At 50.8% G+C, this 27,948-nt stretch overlaps 2 protein-coding genes and 1 long non-coding RNA gene across 6 annotated transcripts; 2 read left to right on the forward strand and 1 right to left on the reverse strand.

Annotated features, from left to right (window-relative positions):
* The first annotated feature begins 18 nt into the window (after nucleotides 1–18).
* ZC3H10 (zinc finger CCCH-type containing 10) lies at nucleotides 19–5,130 on the forward strand. The gene is made up of 3 exons (XM_001114150.5): nucleotides 19–71; nucleotides 848–911; nucleotides 2,302–5,130. Exon 3 carries the CDS (start codon nucleotides 2,354–2,356, stop codon nucleotides 3,656–3,658), a length of 1,305 nt encoding a protein of 434 aa, XP_001114150.4. The 5' UTR covers nucleotides 19–71; nucleotides 848–911; nucleotides 2,302–2,353; the 3' UTR covers nucleotides 3,659–5,130.
* Nucleotides 1,948–10,769, reverse strand: LOC107000892 (uncharacterized). 2 transcript variants are annotated; one of them, XR_013401160.1, is made up of 5 exons: nucleotides 10,630–10,769; nucleotides 9,988–10,144; nucleotides 8,772–8,924; nucleotides 3,831–4,029; nucleotides 1,948–3,070 (listed from the first exon to the last, which is right to left on the reverse strand). It is a non-coding gene; the product is annotated as an uncharacterized LOC107000892 (long non-coding RNA). The 2 variants fall into 2 exon arrangements; XR_013401159.1 differs by having other exon boundaries at nucleotides 9,973–10,144.
* Nucleotides 10,235–27,923, forward strand: ESYT1 (extended synaptotagmin 1). Of its 3 annotated transcripts, none has more exons than XM_015151947.3 (31): nucleotides 10,441–10,895; nucleotides 12,799–12,840; nucleotides 13,005–13,139; nucleotides 13,254–13,327; nucleotides 13,458–13,530; nucleotides 13,693–13,782; nucleotides 13,966–14,021; nucleotides 14,414–14,537; nucleotides 14,626–14,802; nucleotides 14,924–15,006; nucleotides 15,626–15,674; nucleotides 15,797–15,883; nucleotides 15,990–16,082; nucleotides 16,289–16,390; nucleotides 16,550–16,636; nucleotides 19,980–20,129; nucleotides 20,452–20,607; nucleotides 20,733–20,909; nucleotides 21,068–21,150; nucleotides 21,262–21,310; nucleotides 21,419–21,508; nucleotides 21,640–21,735; nucleotides 21,998–22,069; nucleotides 22,157–22,243; nucleotides 25,532–25,672; nucleotides 25,825–25,979; nucleotides 26,082–26,180; nucleotides 26,269–26,400; nucleotides 26,480–26,585; nucleotides 26,828–26,877; nucleotides 27,073–27,923. In XM_015151947.3, the coding sequence occupies exons 1-31, from the start codon at nucleotides 10,506–10,508 to the stop codon at nucleotides 27,110–27,112; spliced, it is 3,345 nt and encodes a 1,114-aa protein (XP_015007433.3). In that variant the 5' UTR covers nucleotides 10,441–10,505; the 3' UTR covers nucleotides 27,113–27,923.
* The last annotated feature ends 25 nt before the right edge of the window (nucleotides 27,924–27,948 follow it).

A 27,948-nucleotide genomic window follows, 5' to 3' on the forward strand; every position in this document is an offset into this window, starting at 1 on the left:
TCGGGTGGGCGGCTCTTTGTCGAAGCTAGAGGACCGGCAGGCGGCAGCAGCAACTACGGCGGCGGCGGCAGGTGAGGGAGGCGGGAGACTTAGGTGGAGGCCGCGCCCGGAGGGGAGGAGTCGGGGCCGGCCCAGCGACTGGGCTCGGCTGGGCCACACAAGGCCCCCCAGAACCGAGCTGGCTCGTCCTCACACCCCAGCGCAGTGCCCCTTTTCTGACTGACCCCGCATCGCGAGCAAACGCCAGCTTCGTGACGTCACAACCCTGCCCATCCCCTCAGCTTGATGACACCTGGAGCCCCAGCTCCCCGCTTCACTTCGCGCGCCCTTAGTGTCCCTTTCACGTAGCCCATGGCTGAGCGCCAGCGGCACTGCACGGAACCTGCCAAGCTAGAAGACTTGCTGCGGGAAAACTCCTAGGACTTTTTTCGCAAACTCTAGGGTGTTGGGAAGCGTCACAATCACTGCCTCCAAGTCTAATCGGCCATCCCACTGCACTGTCAGGCGCTGCCCTTTTAAGGTTCCTCACTAGCCATTACTCCAATCCTTAGCCGGGCTCTGACCCTCACATCCTCTTTCATCTTGATGCAGGGCGTCCCGCACCCTTTGTTCACTCAGAGCTGGTTTTCCAACCCATGCTCCCAGTCCTTCCGAATTAGTTTTATCTCTTACTCTTCTTACTGGCCACTTCTCCCTTGGACAGGTGAAGTTCAGTTTGAACCCTGAGAAAATCCTGACGTTCCCTAAGCTTTGCCGTTTTGTCAGATTTCTTTCTTGTGACAACCACCCCATAGTCCTCCACTCTTACCCCTCCTTCCACCCAAGTCTCTGTTTTTTTCCTGCTCAGAACCCAGCAGTGATGTGGAGGTGGAGACCCACAGGAGCCCCGGACTTCACCTGAGCTACCTCAGGTATCAATTCTGGGAGAGTTGGGTGGGGAGGAGCATCATATCTAATTATCTGCTGCTGGTGCGACTTGCAACGTGAGCCAGGTTTGGATAGATGGCATTTGTACTTCACCTGGTCATTCCCTTTTACTAAAAGTTTGTATCTTTTACCACTTCTTTCCTTGATTGCTTCTATTATTCTGGGACCAACTCCCTTTAGAGGAGGAGGACCCTCTTACAGATTCTCATGTAACTGTGGTCTCTGGTTTGGTTCGTTCATTTTAGGGAGACCTAAAGGCAAAGTCACAGCAGTGGGATGGGGTAGGTCAAGGCCAAAGTAATCAGGAAAGATTCCCTTATGCTCAAAGGGAACAATGTGAAGTTTTCCTATTTCAGCGGCAGAGGGAGCCTGAACACCGCATAGGAAAGGCTTGGGAGGTCAGACACGTGGTAGCAGGGACTCCAGGTCTTACTAGGGGTGGAGAGAGGGGAGGGCTAGAACCAGGGCAGTGGACTGACATTCCAAAGCTCTCTTGGGAAATAGGAGACTTAAAAAGCTTTTATGGAGTCTATAAATAAAGAGGATCTTTATGGGTTGAGGAATGGTGTGGCTGGATGTCAGTGGGATCTTCACAGAGGGGAGTAGGAAGGGGGTGGAGAATGGGGAAAGGTCACTTGTTCCTGTGAAATTAACTCCTTCCCACCTTGATCTTATCACAAATGGTTTGTCCTGGAAATCTAGAAGTGGAGATTCTAACTTAGAACTCATACCCTGAAATAGAGGGGGCTGACCTCTCTGCCGCTGACAGTGATGGTGGGTAGGAGGGAATACTAAAATATGACAAGTTTTGAGACTCCCCTCAAGCTGGTGACACCAGTCTCTTCACCCAGGATTTCTTGGCTTCTAGAGATTTTATACGTACAGAGCCCTCACCTGAGGAAAAGGAAAAGGGGTTAAGGAAGTTTTGTTACCATCTTCTACAACCCTAGTAGCTCAGTAGTAGCCCATCTTGGGCACTATTCCCAGTTTCCTCCCAGACTGTTCACATACTGACTGCAGTTTTAATTTCACTTCCACAACTTTAATAAGGTCAGCTCAGAAGGAAAGATGAAATCCAACACTTATTTTTTCCCTGCTCCCTCCTGGGCCTATCGTCATTAGTGAAATTAGGTGGCTTCACCCCAACTCCTTCCCTCCTCTGTTAGCCAGGCAAGTGTGAATCATTCTGACCCAGACCAGGTGCACAAAAGCCTGGGCGGGACTTTTGATGAGTCAGACATTTCAGCCAGAATTCTTATCCCTTAGATTCTCCATCTCTAAAGCCATTGCCCCTCTGGGCCACCTGCTCTATAGTCAAGAAGAGTGGGATCTCCCTGGAGGACTCCTGTTTGATACAGTTCTCCTCTTTTGTAGTGGTCACCAAGAGTGGCAAGATAAAGAAAACCCCGAGTTGGGCGGGACCAGGATGCCTGACCGGGACAGCTATGCCAACGGTACCGGGAGCAGCGGTGGAGGCCCTGGAGGTGGTGGCAGCGAGGAGGCCAGTGGGGCAGGGACAGGCAGTGGCGGGGCCACCTCAGATGCCATCTGTAGAGACTTCTTGAGGAATGTGTGCAAGCGAGGCAAGCGTTGCCGATATCGCCACCCAGACATGAGTGAGGTGTCCAACTTGGGGGTGAGCAAAAACGAGTTCATCTTCTGCCATGACTTCCAGAACAAGGAGTGTAGCCGCCCAAATTGCCGTTTCATCCATGGCTCCAAGGAGGATGAGGATGGCTATAAGAAGACAGGAGAGCTTCCCCCACGGCTGAGGCAGAAAGTAGCAGCTGGCCTTGGCCTTTCACCGGCAGACCTACCAAATGGCAAGGAGGAGGTCCCTATCTGCCGTGACTTTCTCAAGGGTGACTGTCAGAGAGGAGCCAAGTGCAAGTTCCGTCACCTGCAGCGGGATTTTGAGTTTGATGCTCGGGGTGGAGGAGGCACTGGTGGGGGCTCAACAGGCTCAGTCCTCCCAGGACGACGTCATGATCTCTATGATATCTATGACCTTCCTGACAGGGGCTTTGAGGACCATGAGCCAGGCCCAAAACGCCGGCGAGGTGGATGCTGCCCCCCTGATGGCCCTCATTTTGAGTCATATGAATATAGCTTGGCTCCACCGCGAGGGGTGGAGTGCAGACTGCTAGAGGAGGAGAATGCCATGCTCAGAAAGCGGGTAGAGGAGTTAAAGAAGCAGGTCAGTAACCTGCTCGCCACCAATGAGGTATTACTGGAACAAAATGCTCAGTTCCGCAATCAGGCCAAGGTCATAACCCTGAGCTCCACTGCACCAGCGACTGAGCAAACTCTGGCCCCCACTGTGGGCACTGTCGCTACTTTTAACCATGGCATTGCCCAGACTCACACTACTCTCAGCAGCCAGGCTCTACAGCCTCGTCCAGTGTCCCAGCAAGAACTGGTGGCCCCTGCTGGAGCTCCAGCGGCTCCCCCAACTAATGCTGCACCTCCTGCTGCTCCACCACCCCCACCCCCACACTTGACCCCAGAGATCACGCCACTGTCAGCTGCCCTGGCTCAAACAATTGCCCAGGGAATGGCACCCCCACCTGTCTCCATGGCTCCTGTGGCTGTATCTGTGGCTCCTGTGGCCCCTGTGGCTGTATCGATGGCCCAACCCTTGGCAGGAATCACAATGAGCCACACCACCACTCCCATGGTGACTTACCCTATCGCTTCCCAGAGCATGCGCATCACGGCCATGCCACACTGATGGGGCTAATGGACACTCCCCTGGTATAGCCTCCCAGGGCTGGGGTCAAGGGGCCCTTGCCCACTTGCCTAGCCCTCCCCAGCCCTGTCTGAAGGGCTCCCTTGAGAACTAGGACAAGAGACTACAAGCAGTGTGTCCTGAGGAGGGGTTGGGTTGGTGTGTTTTCTCTCACCTCCCTTTTATGAGGGTCCTCTTGTCCATCTTCAAGCCTCACAGTGGGGGCTTGCAAAGGAATGCAGACTGAAGCCAGCAGAGAGGAAGGACTGACTGAAGGGCTGTGTCCTCTTACGGGAATTTGGGAACATCCCTCGTCTTGTCCTCTCTTCTGCACAGCACAGGTTCCAGCACTGGTTTTGGAAGAAAAAAATACCCTGCCCAGAGGGAAAGCCAGGAAAGATTGGGAAGTGGGTGATTAGGAGAGAAGGCCTGACAGGAGCCTTCAAACAATTTGGGTCCTAGTTGGTTGGGTTGGACAATAAAGGAATTGCTTCTGGGCCCTGGGAAGGCTGGGACCGTAGTGCTCCAGCCCAAAGACTAGGGAAGCATTCATTACCCTAGTTTGGCCTGAAAATCCATAGGGCAGGGCCCACTACTTTCCAAAGAAATAAAAGAACAATTATTTTTAACAAATGGAGGCAGTGAAAACTTGCTTAGATATTCTGTGTGGAAGATGGGAGCAGTAAATAGATCTCATGCCAAAATGGGATAAAGACCCCAGCCTCACATAACTTTGGTAAGATGGATAGAAGCCAGTGAAGAAGGGTAGGGACCCAGAACAAGACCAAATGGGGCTTTGGGGAAGGCACTTTATGGGGCAAAAGCTTTGGAGCCACCTAGTCTAGTTTAAAAATAGTCCCATCTGTTTCTGGTCTCTGTCGGTATGTGCTGTTCCCAGGTTGCCTTAGTAACCAGGGCTCCTAGGGTCATTTAGCGGGGCAGGCAGTAAGGAGGGTGTATTTGCTGAGAAATGGGGATGGGATGTTACGTAGTTGACAGGTCCTTATTCAAACAGCAGGACAGGTGGAGTTGATGGCAGTTGCCTCTGAGTTGATGGCAGTTAATGTCCCTCCTATGCCAGCCCTTCCTCAGTGGCCAGTTCCTTAAGCCTTCAAGGCTTAGGAGGTCTGGGAAAAGAGTCCTTCTAGGGACACAAGGCTCAGGGTCCATCCCTTTCCTCTATCTCCACATAGCACCAGAAGTTTTAAATCTACTTGAGTCAGTAAGGCCAGGGGCCCCAATAGTCAAACCTCAGTTCCTCCTCAGCTCACGGCTGATGTAGGGAAAACAACTCAGGTGTCTAGTCTAATGGGACAGTAGATTTGGGGGTAGAGAGTGATCCTGGATTGTGTTCCCCCTCGTTATATCTCGTGCTACCTCTTGCTGTCTTGTCTGGTTGATCACTCAGGTCGCATCTGGGATTGGAGATGGTGGGCTAGGTCAAGGCCAGTCATTAAAAAGCCTAAAGACTGAAAGTGGGCTAACATTGTTTGTGGATTTTAGAAGCAACACATTGATAAGTTTAATGTTGTTTTTTTGGGGCACAAGTTTTTTTTTTTTTTTTTTTTTTTTTTTGAGATGGAGTCTTGCTCAGTTGCTAGAAGACTGGAGTGTAGTGGCACAATCTCAGCTCGCTGCAACATGCGCCTCCTGGGTTCAAGTGATTCTCTTGCGTCAGCCTCCTGAGTAGGTGGGACTACAGGCGCCCGTCACCAAGCCCAGCTAATTTTTTTATTTTTAGTAGAGACGGGGTTTCATCATGTTGGCCAGAATGGTATCGATCTCTCGTGATCCACCCGCCTCAGTCTCCCAAAGTGCTGGGATTACAGGTGTGAACCACCGTGCCCGGCAATTCTAGACTATTAAAAGAGATGGCTTACGAGCATTTAGAGAAGAATGTAACAATAGATACCAACATGAATTATCAGTCAAATCCTGACTGACTGTATTTCCTCCTTGCCAAGTTATCTCCAAAGAGGTAGATTTGGAAACTTTGGACATTGTATGTCTTGTATGTATTTACTCCAGCTAAAGACCACCAAGAATACACCTGGTAATTGAGCAAGTTGGGTTTAATGCTCATTGCAGTGAGGGGGAGGGCTCACCATTGAGAATACGTGGTGTGTCTCAGCATGAGGGTGTTAGGAAGGACTTAGAGGACTTAGACTTTGGTTAAGTGATTTTGGGGAAGATTCAGGAAAGCGGGTGTTTTTATGGGTTGGGTGCTGTTAAGGGAAGCAAGGATAACTCTATGATTGGGTAGCTTGTCTAGAAGAAGGGCAGACAAGTGAACCTAAGCTGCAGTCGATGATGAAGTCACTAGCTGGGAAAGGGGATGTTTGCTGTTTTGTGGTTTGCACACTGACCTTGTTTTGTGCTTAAACAAAATTGTCAAGTGATTTTGTTTTTTGTCTCACTTCATCACAGTCACTGAGTGATCTTGTCCGATGCTGGTGTTTTGTGAGATTGTGTCCAAGAGAACTCCTGACCTCAAATAGAAGAGAACTTTTGGACACAAACACACATAGCTTACAGGTGGTACCTGTGAGCACCAGGTCAGCCCTAACAGCTCTGAAGCCTGGCTGTGTCAGACCAGTTCCCAGATTACAGGAGCGGCTTTCCTCTCACCTGCTAAGTCATCACAGATAAGAGGAAAATTATGGGTCAGTTAATAGTAGCATTTTTTCCTTTCAAATGGCTCTGGTTAAAAAATAATAAGATAAAAAAATAGCATTTGGTGGAATCAAACTGAACACTTGTACTTAGTGTTGGTTAGGGCATTTATGTTGGTGAAATCTCTGTTCTCTAGTGATAAGCCCAAGGGCTGTGTTTTATTATAAAAAGAAAAAACCCAACTTGGGTAAACATATAAAAAGCCCATTTATCAACAGTAACACAGGAAGAGCTAAATAATATTCAAAGTGTCTGTAACTTGGATTGACTAAAACACTGGAGCACTCTCACACTAAAAACTTACTTAGATCTTGAGCTTGTCGGGGAACAATGTTAGAGATCTATATGAGCAATAATTCACATGAGAACAACCTGGGACTTCCAGTTGGCTGCAAAAAAATAGAATCTTAGCCCTCAATGTGTCCATTTATAAATATTAAGAGCATGCTATGTTCTAGGCATCTTTCTAGGAGGCTCCATAAGGGCAGTAGAACCTTGGTAATGGATTATAAATACAGCAGTCTATGTTCTGCGTTAAGTATAACCACTTAGTAGTGTGTTCTTCTAAATGTAATTTTTAAAGAGGGCCATTGACAAACCAGTGTGGTTTGCTGGAAAAAAGAAAAGGCTGGCAAGAGAAAGCTTCAAATAGAAGTCTACAAATATTTGAAGGGCTGCCCAGTGGAGGAAGGTCCTGTTTGCTACATAGGAAATAAAAAGGGAGTTCTGGAATAATGGCTAACATTTGTTTTTTTGTTTTGTTTTTTTGTGTTTTTTTTGAGACAGAGTCTCACTGTGTCGCCCAGTCTGGAGTGCAGTGGCGCGATCTCCACTCACTGCAAGCTCCACCTCCACGGTTCATGCCATTCTACCTCAGCCTCCCAAGTAGCTGGGACTACAGGTGCCTGCCACCACGCCTGGCTAATTTTTTTTTTTTTTTTTGTATTTTTAGTAGAGACGGGGTTTCACTGTGTTAGCCAGGATGGTCTCAATCTCCTGACCTCATGATCCGCCCGCCTCGGCCTCCCAAAGTGCTGGGATTACAGGTGTGGGCCACCGCGCCCCGCCAGCTAACATTCGTTGACTGCTTAATGTAAGCCAAGGCTCTGTGCTAGGCACTTTACGTGCAAGGTCTCGTTGACACAATGGGTACTATTATTGTACCCATTTTACAGAGGAGAAAGCAGGCTTAAAAAGTAACCTGCCCAGGGTTCTGCAAGTAAGGAATGGGGCCAGGAATCTATTCAGGCAGTCTGACTCCAGACTTGACATAAGAAAGTTCTAATGATATAGCCATCCAACAAAGGGATCATTACTTGGCAGTTTTTTTTTTTTTTTTTTTTTTTTGAGACGGAGTCTAGCTCTGTCGCCCAGGCTGGAGTGCAGTGGCCGGATCTCAGCTCACTGCAAGCTCCGCCTCCCGGGTTTACGCCATTCTCCTGCCTCAGCCTCCCGAGTAGCTGGGACTACAGGCGCCGCCACCTCGCCCGGCTAGTTTTTTGTATTTTTTAGTAGAGACGGGGTTTCACCGTGTTAACCAAGATGGTCTCGATCTGCTGACCTTGTGATCCGCCCATCTCGGCCTCCCAAAGTGCTGGGATTACAGGCTTGAGCCACCGCGCCTGGCCACTTGGCAGTTTTTTTATTTGTTTGTTTTTTGAGATGGAGTATCACTCTGTTGCCCAGGCTGGAGTGTAGTGGTATGATCTCGGCTCACTGCAACCTCCACCTCTTGGGTTCAAGTGATTCTCCTGCCTCAGCCTCCCAAGTAGAGTATCTGGGATCACAGGCACCTGCCACCATGCTTGGCTAATTTTTATATTTTCAGTAAAGGGGGTTTTGCCATGTTGACCAGGCTGGTCTTGAACTCCTGACCTCAGGTGATCCGCCTGCCTCGGCCTCCCGAAGTGCTGGGATTACAGGGTGAGCCACCGCGCCTGGCTTGGCAGTAACTTGAGGAATAAAGAATACAGAAGGAATTTCCTCAAATCTTGTTGCCCTTCCCATCTTTGTGAGCTGAGATGAGAGTACCCTCTGCCTCTGCCTCTTGGAGGCGATTATGGTTTACATATAAATGCAGATTGCAAGTCCAGGAAGTTTATTCTCTTTCCTCCTGTAGGCCTCATGCTGTAAGACACTTCCTCTAACAAATGGCCATCCCTTCCTGTTGTCCACTTACTGCTTATCACCACCAGGTGGCACCTGGGCAGCAGAATTGTCAGTGGGCGGGGACACACCCTGTTTACTTGTGTTGGTAACTAGCTGCATTGCAGCTGCTGATCCTGTGGCTCCTGGGCCCCAGCTGGGACAAGACCTCCCTGAGGATGAAGTTTTATCCCCTATATAATTTCTGATGATCTGGATGAGGTGAGGAAGGGAGAAGTTTGGAAAGGAACATCCATAGGTCATCCTCTCCATTCGCCCACCCTCAGGAACATCTTACCCTACTCCAGTGCTTGGCAAATTTCAGTTTATAGAGAGGTTTCTCTCTCAGGAGTTTCATCCATGTTCCTGCTGTAGTTCTGCTTTATCAGTTGGTGAGCAGATCACTCATAATTCCTCCAAGTTCCTTGTTTCCTTTTCTACCTGCTCACCTCTGGGAATATGGAGGATGTAGGAGAGAGAATATTGTTTCTTAAATAGTTCTGCAAACTGAGTGAAGCAGTTGAGATACTACTGGCCCTAGGGAAGTAGAGAAAAGGAAGTGAAAAAATTTAAGGGGTAGAGGCTGGGCAGGGACAGGTTTTAAGCAGCTTTGGTAAACACAGGCTGATTAAATCTATGCCCTGCAGAACCAGATAAAATTTATCAGCTGCAGGCCTCATCCTGTAAGACACTTCCTCTAAGAAATGGCTAGTTTCTCCCCAATGATCAACCCCAGTTCTGCTGCTGCATCTGACAGATTTACGTAATATGCCCCACATATACTGCATTAAAAGGTAATCATCTTATGACCAACACTTCCGTCATCAACGTCCAGTTAGCCTAGTACCTAGATCCCAGGACAACACTCTACCTCTAAGGCCAGTTAACTAGTAACAATAGTCATCGGTGTACCCCGCACTTTTTCCTTCCTAAACCTACACAGTACACTGTGGGACTGCATTAGTTCTGCACCTGACTGGCAAACCTTCCTTCTAACTCAGGCAAATGTGAAAGGGAATTGTCTTTCCCTCACTCTTGATCCCTCATTTTAATGTCCTAGAAGTTCCTCAGGGTCAGAAAATTCTTGGAAAATGTAATAATTTGCGCTGCCTCCCTCCCTTTTGGAGCCAACTAGTCTTATACCCATCCTCTATGATAGAGATGACTTATTAACTCTTGGAAATTTCCAAAAAGAAATAAAGCCTCACTTTCTATTCACTCCTCTGCTTTTTTCCCCACTTTCCCTGAAGGCTGGATTATCTCAACTCTGTAATTCTCTGACTCTCCAGTTTTCTCCAGGGTCAGTCGTTACACCACACAAACAAGGTAGGGGATTGGGGACGGGATAGACAGGGTCAATCTTCAAACACTTTCATTCCAAATACGATCGTATCCTTTCCTTTTGTAAAGGCAGGCAGGAAAAGGATAAGGAAGGATAAGGAATGTGCTTAGAGTATGAAAACTAAAAGTCGGCAAAAGAATATATACATATCCCAGACCAAATCCTGCCAAACCGTCCGAATGAGTAGAGGGAAATCCTGACGCTCCACAACCCCTCAACTTGGCAACTTGGGCTTTCTCCAAAACCAAGAAATTGGCGGTGCGGCTCTCCATGACGTCATACCACAGGGACTCCAATCCCACGTGGGGGAGCTCTTGGTCCCGCCTCTCCTGAAATGGTGCACCACGCCTTCTCTTTATTACCAATCCAATGCCGCCCCTGAGCCCCTTTCTTCCTTTTCCCGCCATCCCAGACCTCCCATCTTGGCCTTCGGGCCCAATCAGGGAGGCCCTACCTATCCGAAACCCGCTGCCTTCCCCGCGGAAGAGGGGAGGAGTTTCAACCTTTTAACTCCACCTTGGTCTGTGCAGCGCGGACCAACCCAAATCGCCAGACAGGAGGGGCGTGGCTTGAAGTCCCCCACCTCCATCCCGGGGATCACGTTTTGCCACTGGAGGGGGGAGCTGATCGCAGGACTAGGCAACCTCCAGCCAGTCCCTGGGTCGGGCGGATCCTCCCAGAGGTGGCACAATGGAGCGATCTCCAGGAGAGGGCCCCAGCCCCAGCCCCATGGACCAGCCTTCTGCTCCCTCCGACCCCACTGACCAGCCCCCCGCTGCTCACGCAAAGCTAGACCCAGGTTCTGGAGGCCAACCTGCTGGCCCTGGCGCGGCGGGTGAGGCCCTGGCGGTGCTGACTTCGTTCGGGAGGCGGTTGCTGGTGCTGATACCGGTGTATTTGGCCGGGGCAGTGGGACTCAGCGTGGGTTTCGTGCTCTTCGGCCTCGCCCTCTACCTGGGCTGGCGCCGGGTCCGCGACGAGAAAGAACGGAGCCTTCGAGCAGCGAGGCAGCTACTGGACGACGAGGAGCAGCTCACGGCGAAAACTCTTTATATGAGTCATCGAGAGCTACCTGCCTGGGTGAGCGACCACCCTCGGTCCTCTGTGCAGCATAGCCCCCTTCCACTCCTTCCGTCTGGGGCTTTTCCTCCTTATGCCTAGAGTCAGCTCCCCGCCTTGGGACAGTGGGCCCCGGACTTTCCCCTTTCTCCCCGCTAGCTGCCTGCCTGCTGGACGCGCCACTCTTGGGACCGACTGCTGACTCTCCCCACCCACCCTTTCCTACGCCCAGACTGGATCCTTCCACAGAATCAGGACTTCTTCCTCTACTCTTGGGCAACAGCAGTCATAACATCTGGGGACCCCGTCTCAGCCGAAGCTCTCCCTCCTAGCCAAGCCATCTTCAACGCCCCTCTTGCTTTTGGTGCCACTCGCGCCTTTGCTGCTCCTGGAAATCCTGGTCCCGTTACCTCTCAAAGGTTTCCCTAGTCTTTGCTATGCTCCTCGAGACTTTTTACCTACTTAAGGCCTTACGGTTCTCTCTTTTCTCGCTTTTATCCCCGGGTATCCGCTGGAACCCAGCCCCGGCCCCTGGACGACCCTCAGGCAGCCACCTTCAGGCCTCCAGCCGCCAGGCTGCAGCGCGGCAGAGGCCGCTGCTGGAGGGAGGGCGGGGTACGGGAGGAGGTGGTGCGGCTGCTGCAGTGCCCGCGGCCCACACTCCCCCCCACCCCCTCGGCCGGCCACACCCGTTTCCGGACTGTGGGCTGCGCTTGTTCCGTTGGGGCAGAGACCCTTATTTCTGCGGCGGCCGAGTCTGCTGTGCTGAGGCGGATGCCTTCTCTTTAGCCTTGCAGAGGCAAAGCCCGTTACCCGGCCCCTCCCAGCAGAGGTGCCAGTCTAGGGGGAGAATGGTAGCAGAGAGGAGTCAAAATTGACACTAGGCAGATACAGCCAAGCTTCCTAGGCCTTGGACTGGAAAGGGGAGGAGAAAGAGGGTGAAATGGCCCTAGGGGACCTGTAGCCTAGGCAGCAAGTGTTTGTCTCCTCCCCGTCATCATGGAAACCAATCTACCCCCAATACAAAGCACAGGTGTCCTTTCCCTTAAAAGGAGTCACACAGAGAAAGATAGAGGAAAAGAAAAAAAAAACAAAAAAACACGCACACACACACCCCAAAAAACCCACAAAGCCAGGCCCAATTAGGTCTTCTGGCCCCTCCCTGACTCAAGGAAGGACTTGCTTCCCTCTTCACCTTCCTGCTCTAGAAGCCGGGTCTGAAGGGAGTTGAGAAGGCAGGACTTTTTTTTTTTTTTTTTTTTTTTTTTTAGACAGAGTCTCTCACTCTGTTGCCAGGCTGGAATGCAGTGGCCCGAACTTGGCTCACTGCAACCTCCACCTCCCCGGTTCAAGCGATTCTCCTGCCTCAGCCTCCTGGGTAGCTGGGATTACAGGCATGCACCACCATGCCCAGCGAATTTTGTATTTTTTGTAGAGATGGGGTTTCACCATGCTGGTCAGGCTGGTGTCGAACTCCTGACCTCGTGATCCACCAGCCTCGGCCTCCCAAAGTGCTGAGATTACAGATGTGAGCTACCGCGGCCAGCCTGGAACCAGGACTTTTTAAATCCCAGGATTCCCTGAAACTTTGATTTGACTGGGCCTCCCCCTCCAGAAAGAATGTGCCCTTCTCCTCCTCCTGCTCTTCTCTCTCTCAGCAGCTGTCATTTCACCACGTCCCTGAGCTACCCACAGGGCAACAATGTGACCTCTACCCTGTCAGCTCCCCTTATTAGAGAGATCTCAGCCCCCAAATTCTGTGAGGAATGAACCTTTGGGGCATCCCAGCCCCTCATCCACCCTGAGTGTGAGGAGTCTGTCACACTTACACACTCCCTCTCCTCTGTGGCATACCACCAGCATCTTGGTAGGAAACCAGAGGCGAGGGTGTGCACGTCACTGTCTCTGCCTTCCCCACCTCCAGGTCAGCTTCCCAGACGTGGAAAAGGCTGAATGGCTCAATAAGGTGAGGATTGATTTGATTTTTAGTCTTCGTGAGGGGAGAATGGGAATTTGTTTCTTCTTGCCAGACCCACCCTCATCCCTCAGTGCTCTCCGTAGGGATTCTGAAGGAACTTGCCTTGAGAGGGAAGACTGGGTTCTCCTCTGACCATCTCTCTTTCCTTCCAGATTGTGGCCCAGGTCTGGCCCTTCCTGGGCCAGTATATGGAGAAACTTCTGGCTGAGACTGTGGCTCCGGCTGTTAGGGGATCTAACCCCCATCTGCAAACATTTACATTTACACGAGTGGAACTGGGTGAAAAGGTATGTGTGGAGGAGGAAAAGTGAGGCGGTGGGATAGGGAGGGTGAATGACCCAGAGTAGACTGAGGTACTTCTCCCTTTCCCTCCCCTGTCTCAGGACTTTCTCTCTCCCTAGCCATTGCGCATCATTGGAGTCAAGGTTCACCCAGGTCAGAGAAAAGAGCAGATCCTGCTGGACTTGAACATCAGGTAATACCACTCACCACTCTTACTGCTTCCCCTTCAATGTGTCCTGGTCAGTCCAGGCTACTTCACTCCCCTTCCCCGCAACTTCAGCCAAGGACTAACCCTCTTGGTTCTCTTCTTTACCAATCCCCAGCTATGTAGGTGATGTGCAGATTGATGTAGAAGTGAAGAAATACTTCTGCAAAGCAGGAGTCAAGGGCATGCAGGTAGGCCATATGTCAGGGGGCCCACATAATAGGGAATGTTTGTCCTACGTTTCATGGGATATGGGGAACTGTGAGGTTGGAAAGACCAAGGCTGAGAAAGTCTGGGAGGACAGAAGAGGGACTTTTCTGGGGAAAGGCTTTGATTTTCTCTTCTTGCCTCAGCTACATGGTGTCTTGCGGGTGATTCTGGAGCCACTCATTGGGGACCTTCCCATTGTGGGGGCTGTGTCAATGTTCTTCATCCGACGCCCGGTAAGGGAAAACAATGAAGGGGTATGGGGAAGCAGGGGAAGCAGAGAGGACTGGGAGGATGAGGGCAGCCAGCGATGCGGAATGAGAAGGGAATTGACAAGAAGGCCGAGGGGTCTGGCAACTGTTGGATGGGTATGACCACACCCCATAGGATCTGTCCTGACCCCTGCTCTTTCCCTGCAGACCCTAGACATCAACTGGACAGGGATGACCAACCTGCTGGATATCCCAGGACTTAGGTATCAAGGACTTACTGAGCATCTGCTGAGTGTTCCAGCGCTGGGTTGGGGGTTTAAGGGACACAGAGCAGTCAAAGATGCTGCTTGTGTCCTCTAGGAGCCTCAACTTCAGTTGGGGAGCGAAGACAAATACCCCTGGAAAGTTTGATACTGTGATTTTTCTTCGGGTTGAGGGAGCAGGTAGGGAATGAAGAGGGCTGAAGACTGCAAAAGGCAATGGGGATGGCAGTGAAGAAGGGAGAGAGCAGTAGGTGGGGAATTAGGGTAGAAGAGTAGCACAAAGGATTTTTACAAAAGGACTTTCTTACAGCTTTAGGTGTGGGAAACATAGTTGGGGTTAGGAGAAAATTGAAGTTGAGGCCATACCCATTGCTTTCTACTCCCCCATTCAGCTCACTCTCTGACACCATGATCATGGACTCCATCGCTGCCTTCCTCGTGTTGCCCAATCGATTACTGGTGCCCCTTGTGCCTGACCTTCAAGATGTGGCTCAGTTGCGTTCCCCTCTGCCCAGGGTATGGCCTTTTCCCCACTAGATAGATCCTTCTCTCAGGAACCCCTTGCTGGGTCCTTAGTTTCTCACCATCTGATTCCTTCCTCCAGGGCATTATTCGAATTCACCTGCTGGCTGCTCGAGGGCTGAGTTCCAAGGACAAATATGTGAAGGGCCTGATTGAGGGCAAGTCAGACCCGTACGCACTTGTGCGTTTGGGCACCCAGACGTTCTGCAGTCGTGTCATTGATGAAGAACTCAACCCACAGTGGGGAGAGACTTATGAGGTGGGAGAGTTGAGCAGCTGTGTGAAATGGGGAAGCCCCAGGAGGCCGTGAGAGAAGATGCTGATGAGATGATCTTCACAGCTGCAGCCCCATGAGACACTCAGCCTTCTGTGTTCCCCAGGTGATGGTACACGAGGTACCAGGGCAGGAGATTGAAGTGGAGGTGTTCGACAAGGATCCAGATAAAGATGACTTTCTGGGCAGGTGAGACTCCGCCTGTTAGGATTCTAAAGCCCATGCTGGCCGGGTGCGGTGGCTCACGCCTGTAATCCCAGCACTTTTGTTGACCAAGGCTTGCAGATCATGAGGTCAGGAGATCAAGACCATCCTGGCTAACACCGTGAAACCCCATTTCTACTAAATATACAAAAATTAGCCGGGCGTGGTGGCAGGCGCCTGTAGTCCCAGCTACTTGGGAGGCTGAGGCAGGAGAATGGCGGGTGAACCCAGGAGGCAGAGCTTGCAGTGAGCCAAGATCGTGCCACTGCACTCCAGCCTGAGCGACAGAGTGAGACTCCGTCTCTAAAGAAAAAATAATAATAAAAAATAATAATAATAAAGCCCATGCTACCGAGGTTCTGGAGGTAATTATACTCACCTTCTGGGCCTGGGAATAATGTATCATTTTCCTTCCTAACCTCCCCACCCCTAACCCCTACCATGCACACATTCACGCATGCAGGTGAATATCTCCTGAGAGGAATAAGGGAGTCTGAGATCTGCCAGTCATTTCTCGGTGGGTGAGTGGAGGGCCACTGACCTGCTGCTAATTACAACACTCCCCTTTTCTTCCTTTCACTACCCTCTCCCCTCCCCATCCCAGAATGAAGCTGGATGTAGGGAAGGTGTTACAGGCTGGTGTTCTGGATGATGTAAGTTGGGAGAAGAGGAAGGTGGGGGCTGATCTCACCCCTTGGGCAGACGGTAGTTGCTACATTGGTAGGGAAGTAGTTAAGCAGATATCTGATCTCTACCACATCTCAATTTCTTCTAGTGGTTCCCTCTACAAGGTGGGCAAGGCCAAGTTCACTTGAGGCTAGAATGGCTGTCGCTTTTGTCAGATGCAGAGAAACTGGAGCAGGTACACCACATGGGAAACAGGAAGCTGGCAGGGGAGAAGTAGGTAGCTGGAAATGTAGGGGACTTGGAACGGGGACCAAGATCTGACTACTACTACCCCTCCCCAGGTTCTACAGTGGAATCGGGGAGTCTCCTCTCGACCAGAGCCCCCATCAGCTGCCATCTTAGTTGTCTACCTGGATCGGGCCCAGGATCTTCCTGTGAGTTTGGCTGGGTGAACAGGAGCCCTGGATGTAGCATTCCCCAACCCTGCCTTGCTGAGGATGCAGTTGTCACTGCCTGCTTTGCTCCAGAAGTATCAGCATGTAACACAAGGGTCCCAGGGAGGGGATCAGATCCATCTCAGGGAAAGGATTCTGATGCGATCCCACCTTCCTTCACCAAAACCAAAACCAAATCCCCCAAGATGGTGACCTCTGAATTGTACCCACCACAGCTGAAGAAGGGGAACAAGGAACCCAACCCCATGGTACAACTGTCAATTCAGGATGTGACTCAGGAGAGCAAGGTGAGGGCCGGGACATCATTGTCGGGGGCCAGGTGGGACAGGGAGAGGCCTGTTCTTGGCATGGTTTCCCCTTAGAATGCCTGTTATGTGCAGAGGTTTTCTGGAGAAACAGGAGTGGTGCTGTGGTATACACCCTTAATCCCTCCTCCACATCTCCAGGCTGTCTACAGTACCAACTGCCCAGTGTGGGAGGAAGCATTCCGGTTCTTCCTACAAGACCCTCAAAGCCAGGAGCTCGATGTGCAAGTGAGATAATCACCTCTTTATCCCCTCTTGAATACCCTATTGTGTCTATCCAGATTAGTAACATTTCTCCTCTCCTTCTTTTCCCTTCATTCCGATTTTTAATCCATCTACCTAGACTCCCCACCTCCCTGAATATCTCTCCACTGTTCCCCAACTGTTGCTCCAGAATACTTTTTTTTTTTTTTTGAGATGCTGTCTCGCTCTGTTGCCCAGGCTGGAGTGCGATGGTGTGATCTCAGCTGACTGCAACCTCCGCCTGCCGGGTTCAAGCAATTCTCCTGCCTCAGCCTCCTGAGTAGCTGGGATTACAGGCACGCACCACCACGCCCGGCTAATTTTTGTATTTTTAGTAGAGATGGGATTTCACCATGTTGGCCAGGCTGCTCTCGAACTCCTGACCTCAGGTGATCTGCCTGCCTCAGCCTCCCAAAGTGCTGGGATTATAGGCATAAGCCACCGCACCTGGCCTTAGTTCGTATGTACTAGTTCTTGAATGATTTTATATATGTGTGTCTTGTCTATGAAACTGGCCAGTAAGCATTGTGAAAGCAGATACTATGTTTTGTGCTTTTTCTATGACCTTTAAAATTCTGAATGTTAACAATTTTAGGCCGGGCGCGGTGGCTCAAGCCTGTAATCCCAGCACTTTGGGAGGCCGAGATGGGCGGATCACGAGGTCAGGAGATCGAGACCATCCTGGCTAACACGGTGAAACCCCGTCTCTACTAAGAAATACAAAAAACAGCCGGGCGAGGTGGCAGCGCCTGTAGTCCCAGCTACTCGGGAGGCTGAGGCCGGAGAATGGCGTGAACCCGGGAGGCGGAGCTTGCAGTGAGCTGAGATCCGGCCACTGCACTCCAGCCTGGGCTACAGAGCGAGACTCCGTCTCAAAAAAAAAAAAAAAAAAAAAAACAATTTTATTGAGGCATAATTTACATACCATACAATCACTCATTTTAGGTATATAATTCCCAATTATAAAAAATTATTCTGGGCCAGGCGCGGTGGCTCAAGCCTGTAATCCCAGCACTTTGGGAGGCCGAGATGGGCGGATCACAAGGTCAGGAGATCGAGACCATCCTGTCTAACCTGGTGAAACCCCGTCTCTACTAAAAAATACAAAAAACTAGCCGGTCGAGGTGGCAGGCGCCTGTAGTCCCAGCTACTGGGGAGGCTGAGGCAGGAGAATGGCGTGAACCCAAAAGGCGGAGCTTGCAGTGAGCTGAGATCCGGCCACTGCACTCCAGTCTGGGCGACAGAGCGAGACTCCGCCTCAAAAAAAAAAAAAAAAAAAAATTATTCTGGCCGGGCGCAGTGGTTCATGCCTGTAATCCCAGCACTTTGGGAGGCCGAGGCAGGTGGATCACGAGATCCGGAGATTGAGACCATCCTGGTTAACACGGTGAAACCCCATCTCTACTAAAAATACAAAATATTAGCTGGGTGTGGTGGTGGGCGCCTGTAGTCCCAGCTACTCAGGAGGCTGAGGCAGGAGAATGGCGTGAACCCGGGAGGCGGAGCTTGCAGTGAGCAGAGATTGCACCACTGCACTGTGCAGCCTGGGTGACACAGCAAGACTCCGTCTCAAAAAAAAAAAAAAAAAATTATTCTAAGACTGGGCGCGGTACCTAAAATGAGTGATTTTATGGTATGTAAATTATGCCTCAATAAAATCGCTAACAGTCAGCATTTTTTTTTTTTTTTTTTTGAGACGGAGTCTCGCTCTGTCGCCCAGGCTGGAGTGCAGTGGCCAGATCTCGGCTCACTGCAAGCTCCGCCTCCCTGGTTTACGCCATTCTCCTGCCTCAGCCTCCCGAGTAGCTGGGACTACAGGCGCCCGTCACCTCGCCCGGCTAGTTTTTTGTATTTTTTAGTAGAGATGGGGTTTCACTGGGTTAGCCAGGATGGTCTCGATCTCCTGACCTCGTGATCCGCCCGTCTCGGCCTCCCAAAGTGCTGGGATTACAGGCTTGAGCCACCGCGCCCGGCCCATTTTTTTTTTTTTTTTGAGACAGAGTTTCGCTCTTGTTGCCCAGGCTGGAGTACAATGGCGCGATCTCGGCTCACCGCAATCCCCACCTTCTGGGTTCAAGTGATTCTCCTGCCTCAGCCTCCGGAGTAGCTGGGATTACAGGGATGTGCCACCACGCCTGGCTAATTTTTGTGTGTGTTTTTAGTAGCGACGGGGTTTCTCCATGTTGGTCAGACTGGTCTCGAACTCCCGACCTCAGGTGATCCGCCTGCCTCAACTTCCCAAAGTGCTTGGATTACAGGCGTGAGCCACCATGCCTGGCCCCACATTCAGCATTTTAAAGGTCATAGAAAAAGCACAAAACGTAGTGTCTGCCTTCACAATGCTTACTGGCCAGTTTCATAGACAAGACACATATATAAAATCATTCAACAAGTACATATGAACCAAGGCCAGGCGCAGTGGCTCATGCCTGTAATCCCAGCACTTTGGGAGGCCAAGGCAGGCGGATCACCTGAGGTCAGGAGTTTGAGACCAGCCTGGTCAGCATGGTGAAACGCCATCTGTACTAAAAATATAAAAATTAGCCGGGCACGGTGGCACACACCTGTAATCCCAGCTACTTGGGAGGCTGAGGCAGGAGAATCATTTGAACCCGGGAAGTGGAAGTTGTGGTGAGCCGATTTCATTCCACTGCACTCCAGCCTGGGTGACAGAGCAAAACTCTGTCTCAAAAAAAAAAAAAAAACAGAAGAATAACAGTTACATAGGAATTTGTATAGGACTAAGGAGGGTCAGAGAAAGGGACAGGCTGGAATAACTAGGGAGATTTTGTGAAGCAAGAAGTAGGATTTTAATTGAGTCTTGAAAGATGAGTAGGATTTAAATAGGCAGAGGGAAGAGAATGAGGACTTTCCAAATAGTGGGAGCAGAATGAACAAAGGTGGAAGAGGCCATGGATTGGGCAGAGTACTATAAAAGATGACTCTGGCCGAGGTGGGCGGATTGCCTGAGCTCAGGAGTTTGAGACCAGCCTGGGCAAGACGATGAAACCCCATCTCTACTAAAAAATACGAAAACTTAGCCGGGCATGACAGCATGCGCCTGTAGTCCCAGCTATTTGGGAGGCTGAGGTAGAAGAATGGGTTGAACCCAGGAGGTCGAAGTTGCAGTGAACCAAGATGGCGCCATTGCACTCCAGGTTTTTTTGAGACTCTGTCTCAAAAAAAAAAAAAAAAAGTGGCCCTGAGTGGAGCAGGAGGTTTGTGATTGGTCCAGAGAGGAATGAAGCTGGAGCCATGTTATCATTTTCACAGTATGCCATCCTTTCCCCTAATCCCTTCGCTATAGTCCTTCCTCCTGTTCCTGTAGGTGAAGGATGATTCCAGGGCCCTGACTTTAGGAGCACTGACACTGCCTCTGGCCCGCCTGCTGACTGCCCCAGAACTCACCCTGGACCAGTGGTTCCAGCTTAGCAGCTCTGGCCCAAACTCCAGACTCTACATTAAACTAGTCATGAGGGTATGGAAACGGAGGAGGTACTGAGGTGTGGGGGAAAGGCCTGTTCATTCTTCGGTATTAAGAGTAAGCAAAGGGAGCCTCCTAAGATTAAATGAGCTAATACATGTAGAAGTGCCAAGCAGGCACAAAAACATATTGATCTGACTGGTGGAAGGAATGGCTTATGAGTTGAAGGGGTGTGGAGGGAAGCCTCTAGAGATGAGCCCAGCCAAGGCAGCACCTAGTTCCCCTGTCACAGCCCCTCCTCTACCCCACCCCACATGCCTTGCCTGTTGGTGGCGAGCTGTACTTCTTTGATTTGACATCACACTACCCTTCCCAGATCCTGTACTTGGATTCATCAGAAATATGCTTCCCCACTGTGCCTGGTAGTCCTGGTGCTTGGGACGTGGACAGTGAGAGTCCCCAGAGAGGCAGCAGTGTGGATGCCCCACCTCGACCCTGTCACACTACTCCTGATAGCCAGTTTGGGACTGAGGTGAGTCTATATCTGGAAAGGACTAGGGTCTGTTTGCCCTGCTTAGTGTGCAAAGCCTGTTTCAGGGCAGATTCTGACAGGTCTCTCTCCCTTTGCCATCTGGTGCTGCCCTGTCCCTTTTGCAGCATGTGCTTCGGATCCATGTATTAGAGGCCCAGGACCTGATTGCCAAAGACCGTTTCTTGGGGGGACTGGTGAAGGGCAAGTCAGACCCCTATGTCAAACTAAAGCTGGCAGGACGAAGCTTCCGGAGCCATGTTGTTCGGGAAGATCTCAATCCCCGCTGGAATGAGGTTTTTGAGGTCAGAATTGAATGGCTGTGACTCCTGGTTCTGCCCCATTTTTCCCCAATCCCAAAAGTGGTCCAGAAACCTCTGAGGTTCAGTTGACTGGGGGGTCTGGTCATTTGCAGAGGAAAAGGAGAGAATCCTCTTTCATCTGCACTATTGTCTCCCACTAGGTGATTGTCACATCAGTTCCAGGCCAAGAGCTAGAGGTTGAAGTCTTTGACAAGGACTTGGACAAGGATGATTTTCTGGGCAGGTGAGAGCATAGGAGTCTAGGTGAAAAACAGGCTGGGGCTCTTTAGGCCATGGAGTCTGGCCTCCTTGGTTCTCACCATCTAGCTTTTGTCTTAATCTTTCTCTTCCACAGGTGTAAAGTGAGTCTCACCACAGTCTTAAACAGTGGCTTCCTTGATGAGGTGAGCATGGAATTAGAGTCAACGACCCCTCCTGATCCTGCCCTTGCCTCATTCTCATAGTTCTCCTGTCTGCATACCCCCAAGTCTTCACCCTGCCTACTTCCACAGTGGCTGACCCTGGAGGATGTCCCATCTGGCCGCCTGCACTTGCGCCTGGAGCGTCTCACCCCCCGTCCCACTGCTGCTGAGTTAGAGGAGGTAGGGCAGGAGACTGGAGGAAGGAAGAGACCCAAGATGGGGCAGGATGAGCTCTTCTCTTAGTGTTCAGGCCACATGCCGGAACCCAAGGTGTCAGTTACCACTCCCCAGCCCCGTGTGCCCCCCAACAGGTGCTGCAGGTGAATAGTTTGATCCAGACTCAGAAGAGTGCGGAGCTGGCCGCGGCCCTGCTATCCGTCTATATGGAGCGGGCAGAGGACCTGCCGGTGAGATCCCACTCCCCATAACTTCCTGGCCCTTCTTCCACCTCCCTCTGGTTTGGATGCTCCTGGAGTATTTGGAATAGGAAAAATGGCCCCTCTCTTTCTGAGGGTGGTGCACGTGTGGGAAAAATTGTCTGTTCGAGGCCACGGGGTAGTGGCTGCCAAGTAATAATGGAGACATGGCTGCTGGCTGTGGATATAATTTGTGAGGGCGATCTGCCTAACTAGGTCCAAATTTAAGACTAACACAGTGTTCTCTTTCTAGCTGCGAAAAGGCACCAAGCCCCCCAACCCTTATGCTACTCTCACTGTGGGAGATACTTCTCATAAAACCAAGGTATGAAGAAATGCTGCAGGGTAAAAATGGGAGGGACAAGAGGAATAAGAGTATCAGCCGCTGATAGTAAGCCCTCATCTCCACCAGACTGTTTCACAAACTTCAGCCCCTGTCTGGGATGAGAGTGCCTCCTTTCTCATCAGGAAACCACACATTGAGAGCCTGGAGTTGCAGGTACTGTAAATTCATTCTTCAAATATTTAGCAAATTTCTGCCATGGCCAGGCAGTAAACCAGGCACAGAGCATTCAGAGATGAGATAAAAGATTGACTGGTTTTTATTTGTTTTTTTTTTTTTGAGACAAGAGTCTTGCTCTGTCACCCAGGCTGGAGTGCAGTGGCGCTATCTTGGCTCACTGCAAGCTCCGCCTCCTGGGTTCACGCCATTCTCCTGCCTCAGCCTCCCTAGTAGCTGGGACTACAGGCGCCCGCCACCACACCTGGCTAATTTTTGCATTTTTTTTTAGTAGAGATGGAGTTTCATCATGTTAGCCAGGATGGTCTCGAACTCCTGACCTCAGGTGATCCGCCCACCTCGGCCTCCCAAAGTGCTTTGAATACAGGTGTGAGCCACCGCACCCAGCCAAAAGTCTGACTTCTTATCTCTATGGAGCTCACACTCTGTTTTGGGAGAAAAATAACCAGATAAAACTTCCAGAATGATAACTGAGGTAAAAGGGACTGTGGGGAAGAAAGGAAGGGTTCAGGCTGGGGAAAAGCTGGAGATAGAAAGGCATCTTTAGATGACCCTGAGCTTGAGGGTAGATTCTTTTTTTTTTTTTTTTTTTTTTTGAGACGGAGTCTTACTCTGTCGCCCAGGCTGGAGTGCAGTGGCTGGATCTCAGCTCACTGCAAGCTCCGCCTCCCGGGTTCACGCCATTCTCCTGCCTCAGCCTCCCGAGTAGCTGGGACTACAGGCGCCCGCCACCTCGCCTGGCTAGTTTTTTGTATTTTTTAGTGGAGACGGGGTTTCACCATGTTAGCCCATGTTGGGATGGTCTCGATCTCCTGACCTCGTGATCCGCCCGTCTCGGCCTCCCAAAGTGCTGGGATTACAGGCTTGAGCCACCGCGCCTGGCCTTTTTTTTTTTTTTTTTTTTTTTTGAGACTAGAGTCTCGCTGTTGTTGCCCAGGCTAGAGTGCAATGGTGCCATCTCAGCTCGCTGCAACCTCCGCCTCCCAGGTTCAAGTGGTTCAGGTTCTCCTGATTCAGCCACCAGCGTAGCTGGGATTACATGCACATGCCACCACGCCCAGCCAATTTTTAGTAGAGACAGGGTTTCGCCATGTTGGCCAGGCTGGTCTCGAACTCCTGACCTCAGGTTATCCATCCACGTCAGCCTCCCCAAGTGCTGGGATTACAGGTGTGAGCCACTGCACCTGGCCTTTTTTTTTTTTTTTTAGACAGGGTGTTACTCTGTCGCCCAGGCTGGAGTGCAGTGGTACAATCAGGGCTCACTACAGCCTCAACTCCTGGGCTCTAGCAATCCTCCCCCCTCAGCTGGGATAACAGGTGCACACTACCACACCCAGCTAATTTTTGTATTTTTTTGTGAAGATGAGGTTTTGCCATGTCGTCCAGGCTGGTCTCGAACTCCTGGACTCAAGCATTCTGCCCACCTCAGCATCTAAAGTGCTGGGATTACAAGCATGAGAACCGCGCCCCAGCCTAAGGGTAGATTTACCAGTTCTTTCGGACCAAGGAAAGAAGAGCAGGAAAACTCGTTAGGCTGAGAAAAAAATGGAGGAGACAGAAGGCATATTTATTATAGATCAGAGAGGCAGGTAGAGCAAGATCAGAGGGGCTGTTGAATAATATGCTAGAAATATGGATTTTATGCTAAGGCTTAGAGAAGCCTTTATTTTATTTATTATTTTTTTGAGATGGAGTCTTGCTCTGTTGCCCAGGCTGGAGTACAGTGATACGGCCTCGGCTCACTGCAACCTCCACCTCCTGGGTTTAATTGATTCTCCTGCCTCAGTCTCCCGAGTAGATGGGATTATAGGTGCCTGCCACCACACCCAGCTAATTTTTGTATTTTTAATAGAGACGGGGTTTCTCCATGTTGGTCAGGCTGGTCTCTAAATCCTGACCTCAGGTGATCCACCGCCTCAGCCTCCCAGAGTGCTGGAATTACAGGCGTGAGCCACCGCACCCAGCCAGGCAAGCCTTTAATGAGAGGTCACGTATCCAGATTTGCATTCTGGGAAGATCATGGGGATAAAAGGGTAAAGAATGGACTGGAGAGGGACAACACTGGGGGCAGGGAGATCAGTGAGGAGACTGTTAGAGCAGTCAAAGCAAGAAGCGACTAAGGCCTGATGGGATTGGAAGATTGCTGTGATATGGAGCAGGTGGAGGAGCAAGGAGCAGCCTAGACTCTGGGGTTTTTGGCACAGGGTGACTGGATGGATAAGGGTGCTGTTGCTGACTTAGGGAATGCACAGAGAGGGAATTTTTGAATTTGAGATCTCTGCAGGACATCGAGGAAAGACATGCAGAAAACAAATCTATTGCCCATGAGGTGTTCCTCCTTTGCCCTCTTACTGGAACATCATGAGCAAGCAACCACTCGCAAGGGCAGTCACGGGTGAGATCTCTTAGGCAGTGTGGAGGGTGAGAAGGAGACAAAAGATGGCCATGAGCCATCTTACAGGTGTGGGCCACCATGCCCGACCGAAATTAGTAGAATTTAAAATAACGTAACTTAATGCTAGCAGAGTAGAAAGGAAGTACAAGTGAGCTCAATTCTTCATCTTTTATAGCAGGGAATCAATAGATACTACAAGCACATTAGAATTCTGTGAGAACAAAGAAAACAGGACAGTTTTAAAGGTTGTTACATTTGGAATATGGCAATGGGAGTAGGATGGGCAGGAAACATTTAGTTCTCTTTTTACGGTTGTTTTCTGTACTCTGTGCAGGTATTACTCGTATACTTTCTGAAAGCTTGTAAAGATGGTCCACTCTACTCTGGTTAAGAAAGGAAGGACAGGCCAGGCACAGTGGCTCACACCTGTAATCCTAGCACTTTGGGAGGCCGAGGTGGGTGGATCACCTGAGGTCACGAGTTTGAGACCAGCCTGACCAACATGGAGAAACCCCAGCTCTACTAAAAATAAAAAATCGACTGGGTATGGTGGCAGGTGCCTATAATCCCAGCTACTCAGGAGACTGAGGCAGGAGAATCGTTTGAACCCGGGAGGCGGAGGTTGTGGTGAGACCAAATGGCGCCACTGCACTCCATCCTGGACAACAAGAGCAAAACTCCGTCTCAAAAAAAAAAAAAAAAACAGGAAGGAAGGAAAGAGGGACTAGCAACTGTTACCATGGCTTCCCTGCCTTTCTCAAAGGGCAGTCTCACCAAACCACCTATGAGTGCAAGCGTTTGGACCTTTACCACCAGGATTAACTCATTTGTGGATGCATTCGCCTCCTGATCATGGTCCTGTTGCCCCACAGGTTCGGGGTGAGGGCACTGGCCTGCTGGGCTCATTATCCCTGCCCCTCTCAGAGCTCCTCGTGGCTGACCAGCTCTGCTTGGACCGCTGGTTTACACTCAGCAGTGGTCAGGGGCAGGTGCTACTGAGAGCACAGCTAGGGGTGAGTGACAGGAAATGATGGGCAGGATGAGAGGGAGGAGGGGAGGGCCTTCACAGCTGAGGGACACCCAGGAGGGTGGGAACAGAGGGCTGTGTCCTTAGACTGAGGGAACTGAGAGAACTCTGCCTAGCTCACAGCTTTCTTGCCCCTAGATCCTGGTGTCCCAGCACTCAGGAGTGGAAGCTCATAGCCACAGCTACAGCCACAGCTCCTCATCCCTGAGTGAAGAACCAGAGCTCTGGGGGGGACCCCCTCACATCACCTCCTCAGCCCCAGAGCTCCGGCAGCGCCTCACACATGTTGACAGGTAAAGGGCTGGTACAGGAAGGTGGGATGCAGTCAGAAATAAAAAGTATTACAGGTTCACTAGGCTCTAGCTTTTCCCAGATCTACTGATATTTCTCCACAGTCCCCTTGAAGCTCCAGCCGGGCCTCTGGGCCAGGTGAAACTGACTGTGTGGTACTACAGTGAAGAACGAAAGCTGGTCAGCATTGTTCATGGTTGCCGGTGAGACCCCATCCCTTCCCTCCCGTCCTCCAGGTCACCTCCATCCCTTCCCTCAGGTCACCGTATCAGCTACCTCCTCCTGTTGTAGGGCCCTTCGACAGAACGGACGCGATCCTCCCGATCCCTATGTGTCCCTGTTGCTGCTGCCAGACAAGAACCGAGGCACCAAGAGGAAGACCTCCCAGAAGAAGCGGACCCTGAGTCCCGAATTTAATGAACGGTCAGTCAGCGGGCGTTCGGGTGGAGGGACGGCAGCCTCGGAAAGGACTCCTGGCCCCTAACACCCAGTCCTACCCCAGGTTTGAGTGGGAACTCCCCCTGGATGAGGCCCTGAGACGAAAGCTGGATGTCTCTGTCAAGTCTAATTCCTCCTTCATGTCAAGAGAGCGTGAGCTGCTGGGGAAGGTAAGAGGGCAGGATGGCAGGGCAGAGGTGAGGGCTGGAAGCTGCTGGTACCAAGGTTATAGTCCCTGTGAGGAAGGAAGTACCCCAGGTGATCCTTTAGAGGTGACTCTGTCACCTCTGCAATGGTTTGCGACGAGTATGTGATGAAGGAGTAAGGTCTTTGGAGATTTCAAAACGGCATCATCAGAATGAGATCCTGTCTCAAAAAGATAACATCTTTCCCCCACCATCCTCCAACACAGGTGCAGTTGGACCTAGCTGAGACAGACCTTTCCCAGGGTGTAGCCCGGTGGTGAGTGTCTGCGTGGGTGGGGGTGGTCTGGATATTTCAGTGGGAGAAATTCCAATCATAGGAAAGGAAAAAAAGATACAATCTGAGCAGAGAACCATTGATTCTATGAAGTAGAGAAGCCCTTGGATCGTGTGTCATTTATAAATAAGATGACACAAGAGTCATCTTTCTATATGAGCCCTCTCGTTTTCACAGGTATGACCTGATGGACGACAAGGACAAGGGCAGCTCCTAGGAGCTGGCGAGTCCCAGCCTGACTCTGCTCTGTCTTCCTGCCTTCGTCTCGCTCTGTCACCGCCTCAATGTGATGAGCCCAAAGCTAGGGTCCAAGGGCAGAGCCTGTGCCCTTCAGCCCTTTCACCTAACAGGCCCATATTCGGGCCTTTGACCAAAGAGAAGAACCGTATGTTCCCTTTACTGCACGGCCTTTATCCTTCTGGGCCCCTGGGGTGTGGACCTGAGCTGGCTGTTTCCTGCTCTGCCTGCACATTGTTCTCCCTTCCTCCCAACTCCTCAGGGCCTCCAGTATCTGTGCCTGGCCACTGGCAGCACTAGCAGTGGTATTAGCTTATGCCAAATACAGCTTTGAAAGGATCTTTGTTTCTTTAACTAGATGGTCACCTTCTTCCGTACCACACATGGGTGGGAAGGTGGACAGGCTAACCTCTCCAGCTGTGAGTCTCTTAGACTACTGCATGTAGCAAATGTTCAGCAGCTCAGGCCCCCATGTCCAGTTCTGTCCCCACTCTTCTCAACCCTGTCCTGAAAATTCTACTGCTCTGATGGCTGGGGCCAGTCTCTTGTCACTTTGGAAGCTGGGCACACTTGGATTCTACCCAAGCCTCCAAGTAGTGGCATATCAGTTTTGGAGCTCCTAGCTGGTGATACACAGAGGGCTTTGGAGGACTTGGGACAGCTGGGCCAATTTTTTTTGCCCAAGTGCCTAGGCTGCTAACTCACTGACTAGAACTGAATCTGGTACTCTTTAGTTTTGCACCAACTCTGCCAAGCCACTGTATCTTACATTAAACATCATACTTAAACCAGCTGTGGTTCTTTTCCTTAAGGATA

The sequence above is a fragment of the Macaca mulatta genome, chromosome 11, assembly GCF_049350105.2.
Source record: "Macaca mulatta isolate MMU2019108-1 chromosome 11, T2T-MMU8v2.0, whole genome shotgun sequence".
Lineage (NCBI taxonomy): Eukaryota > Metazoa > Chordata > Mammalia > Primates > Cercopithecidae > Macaca > Macaca mulatta.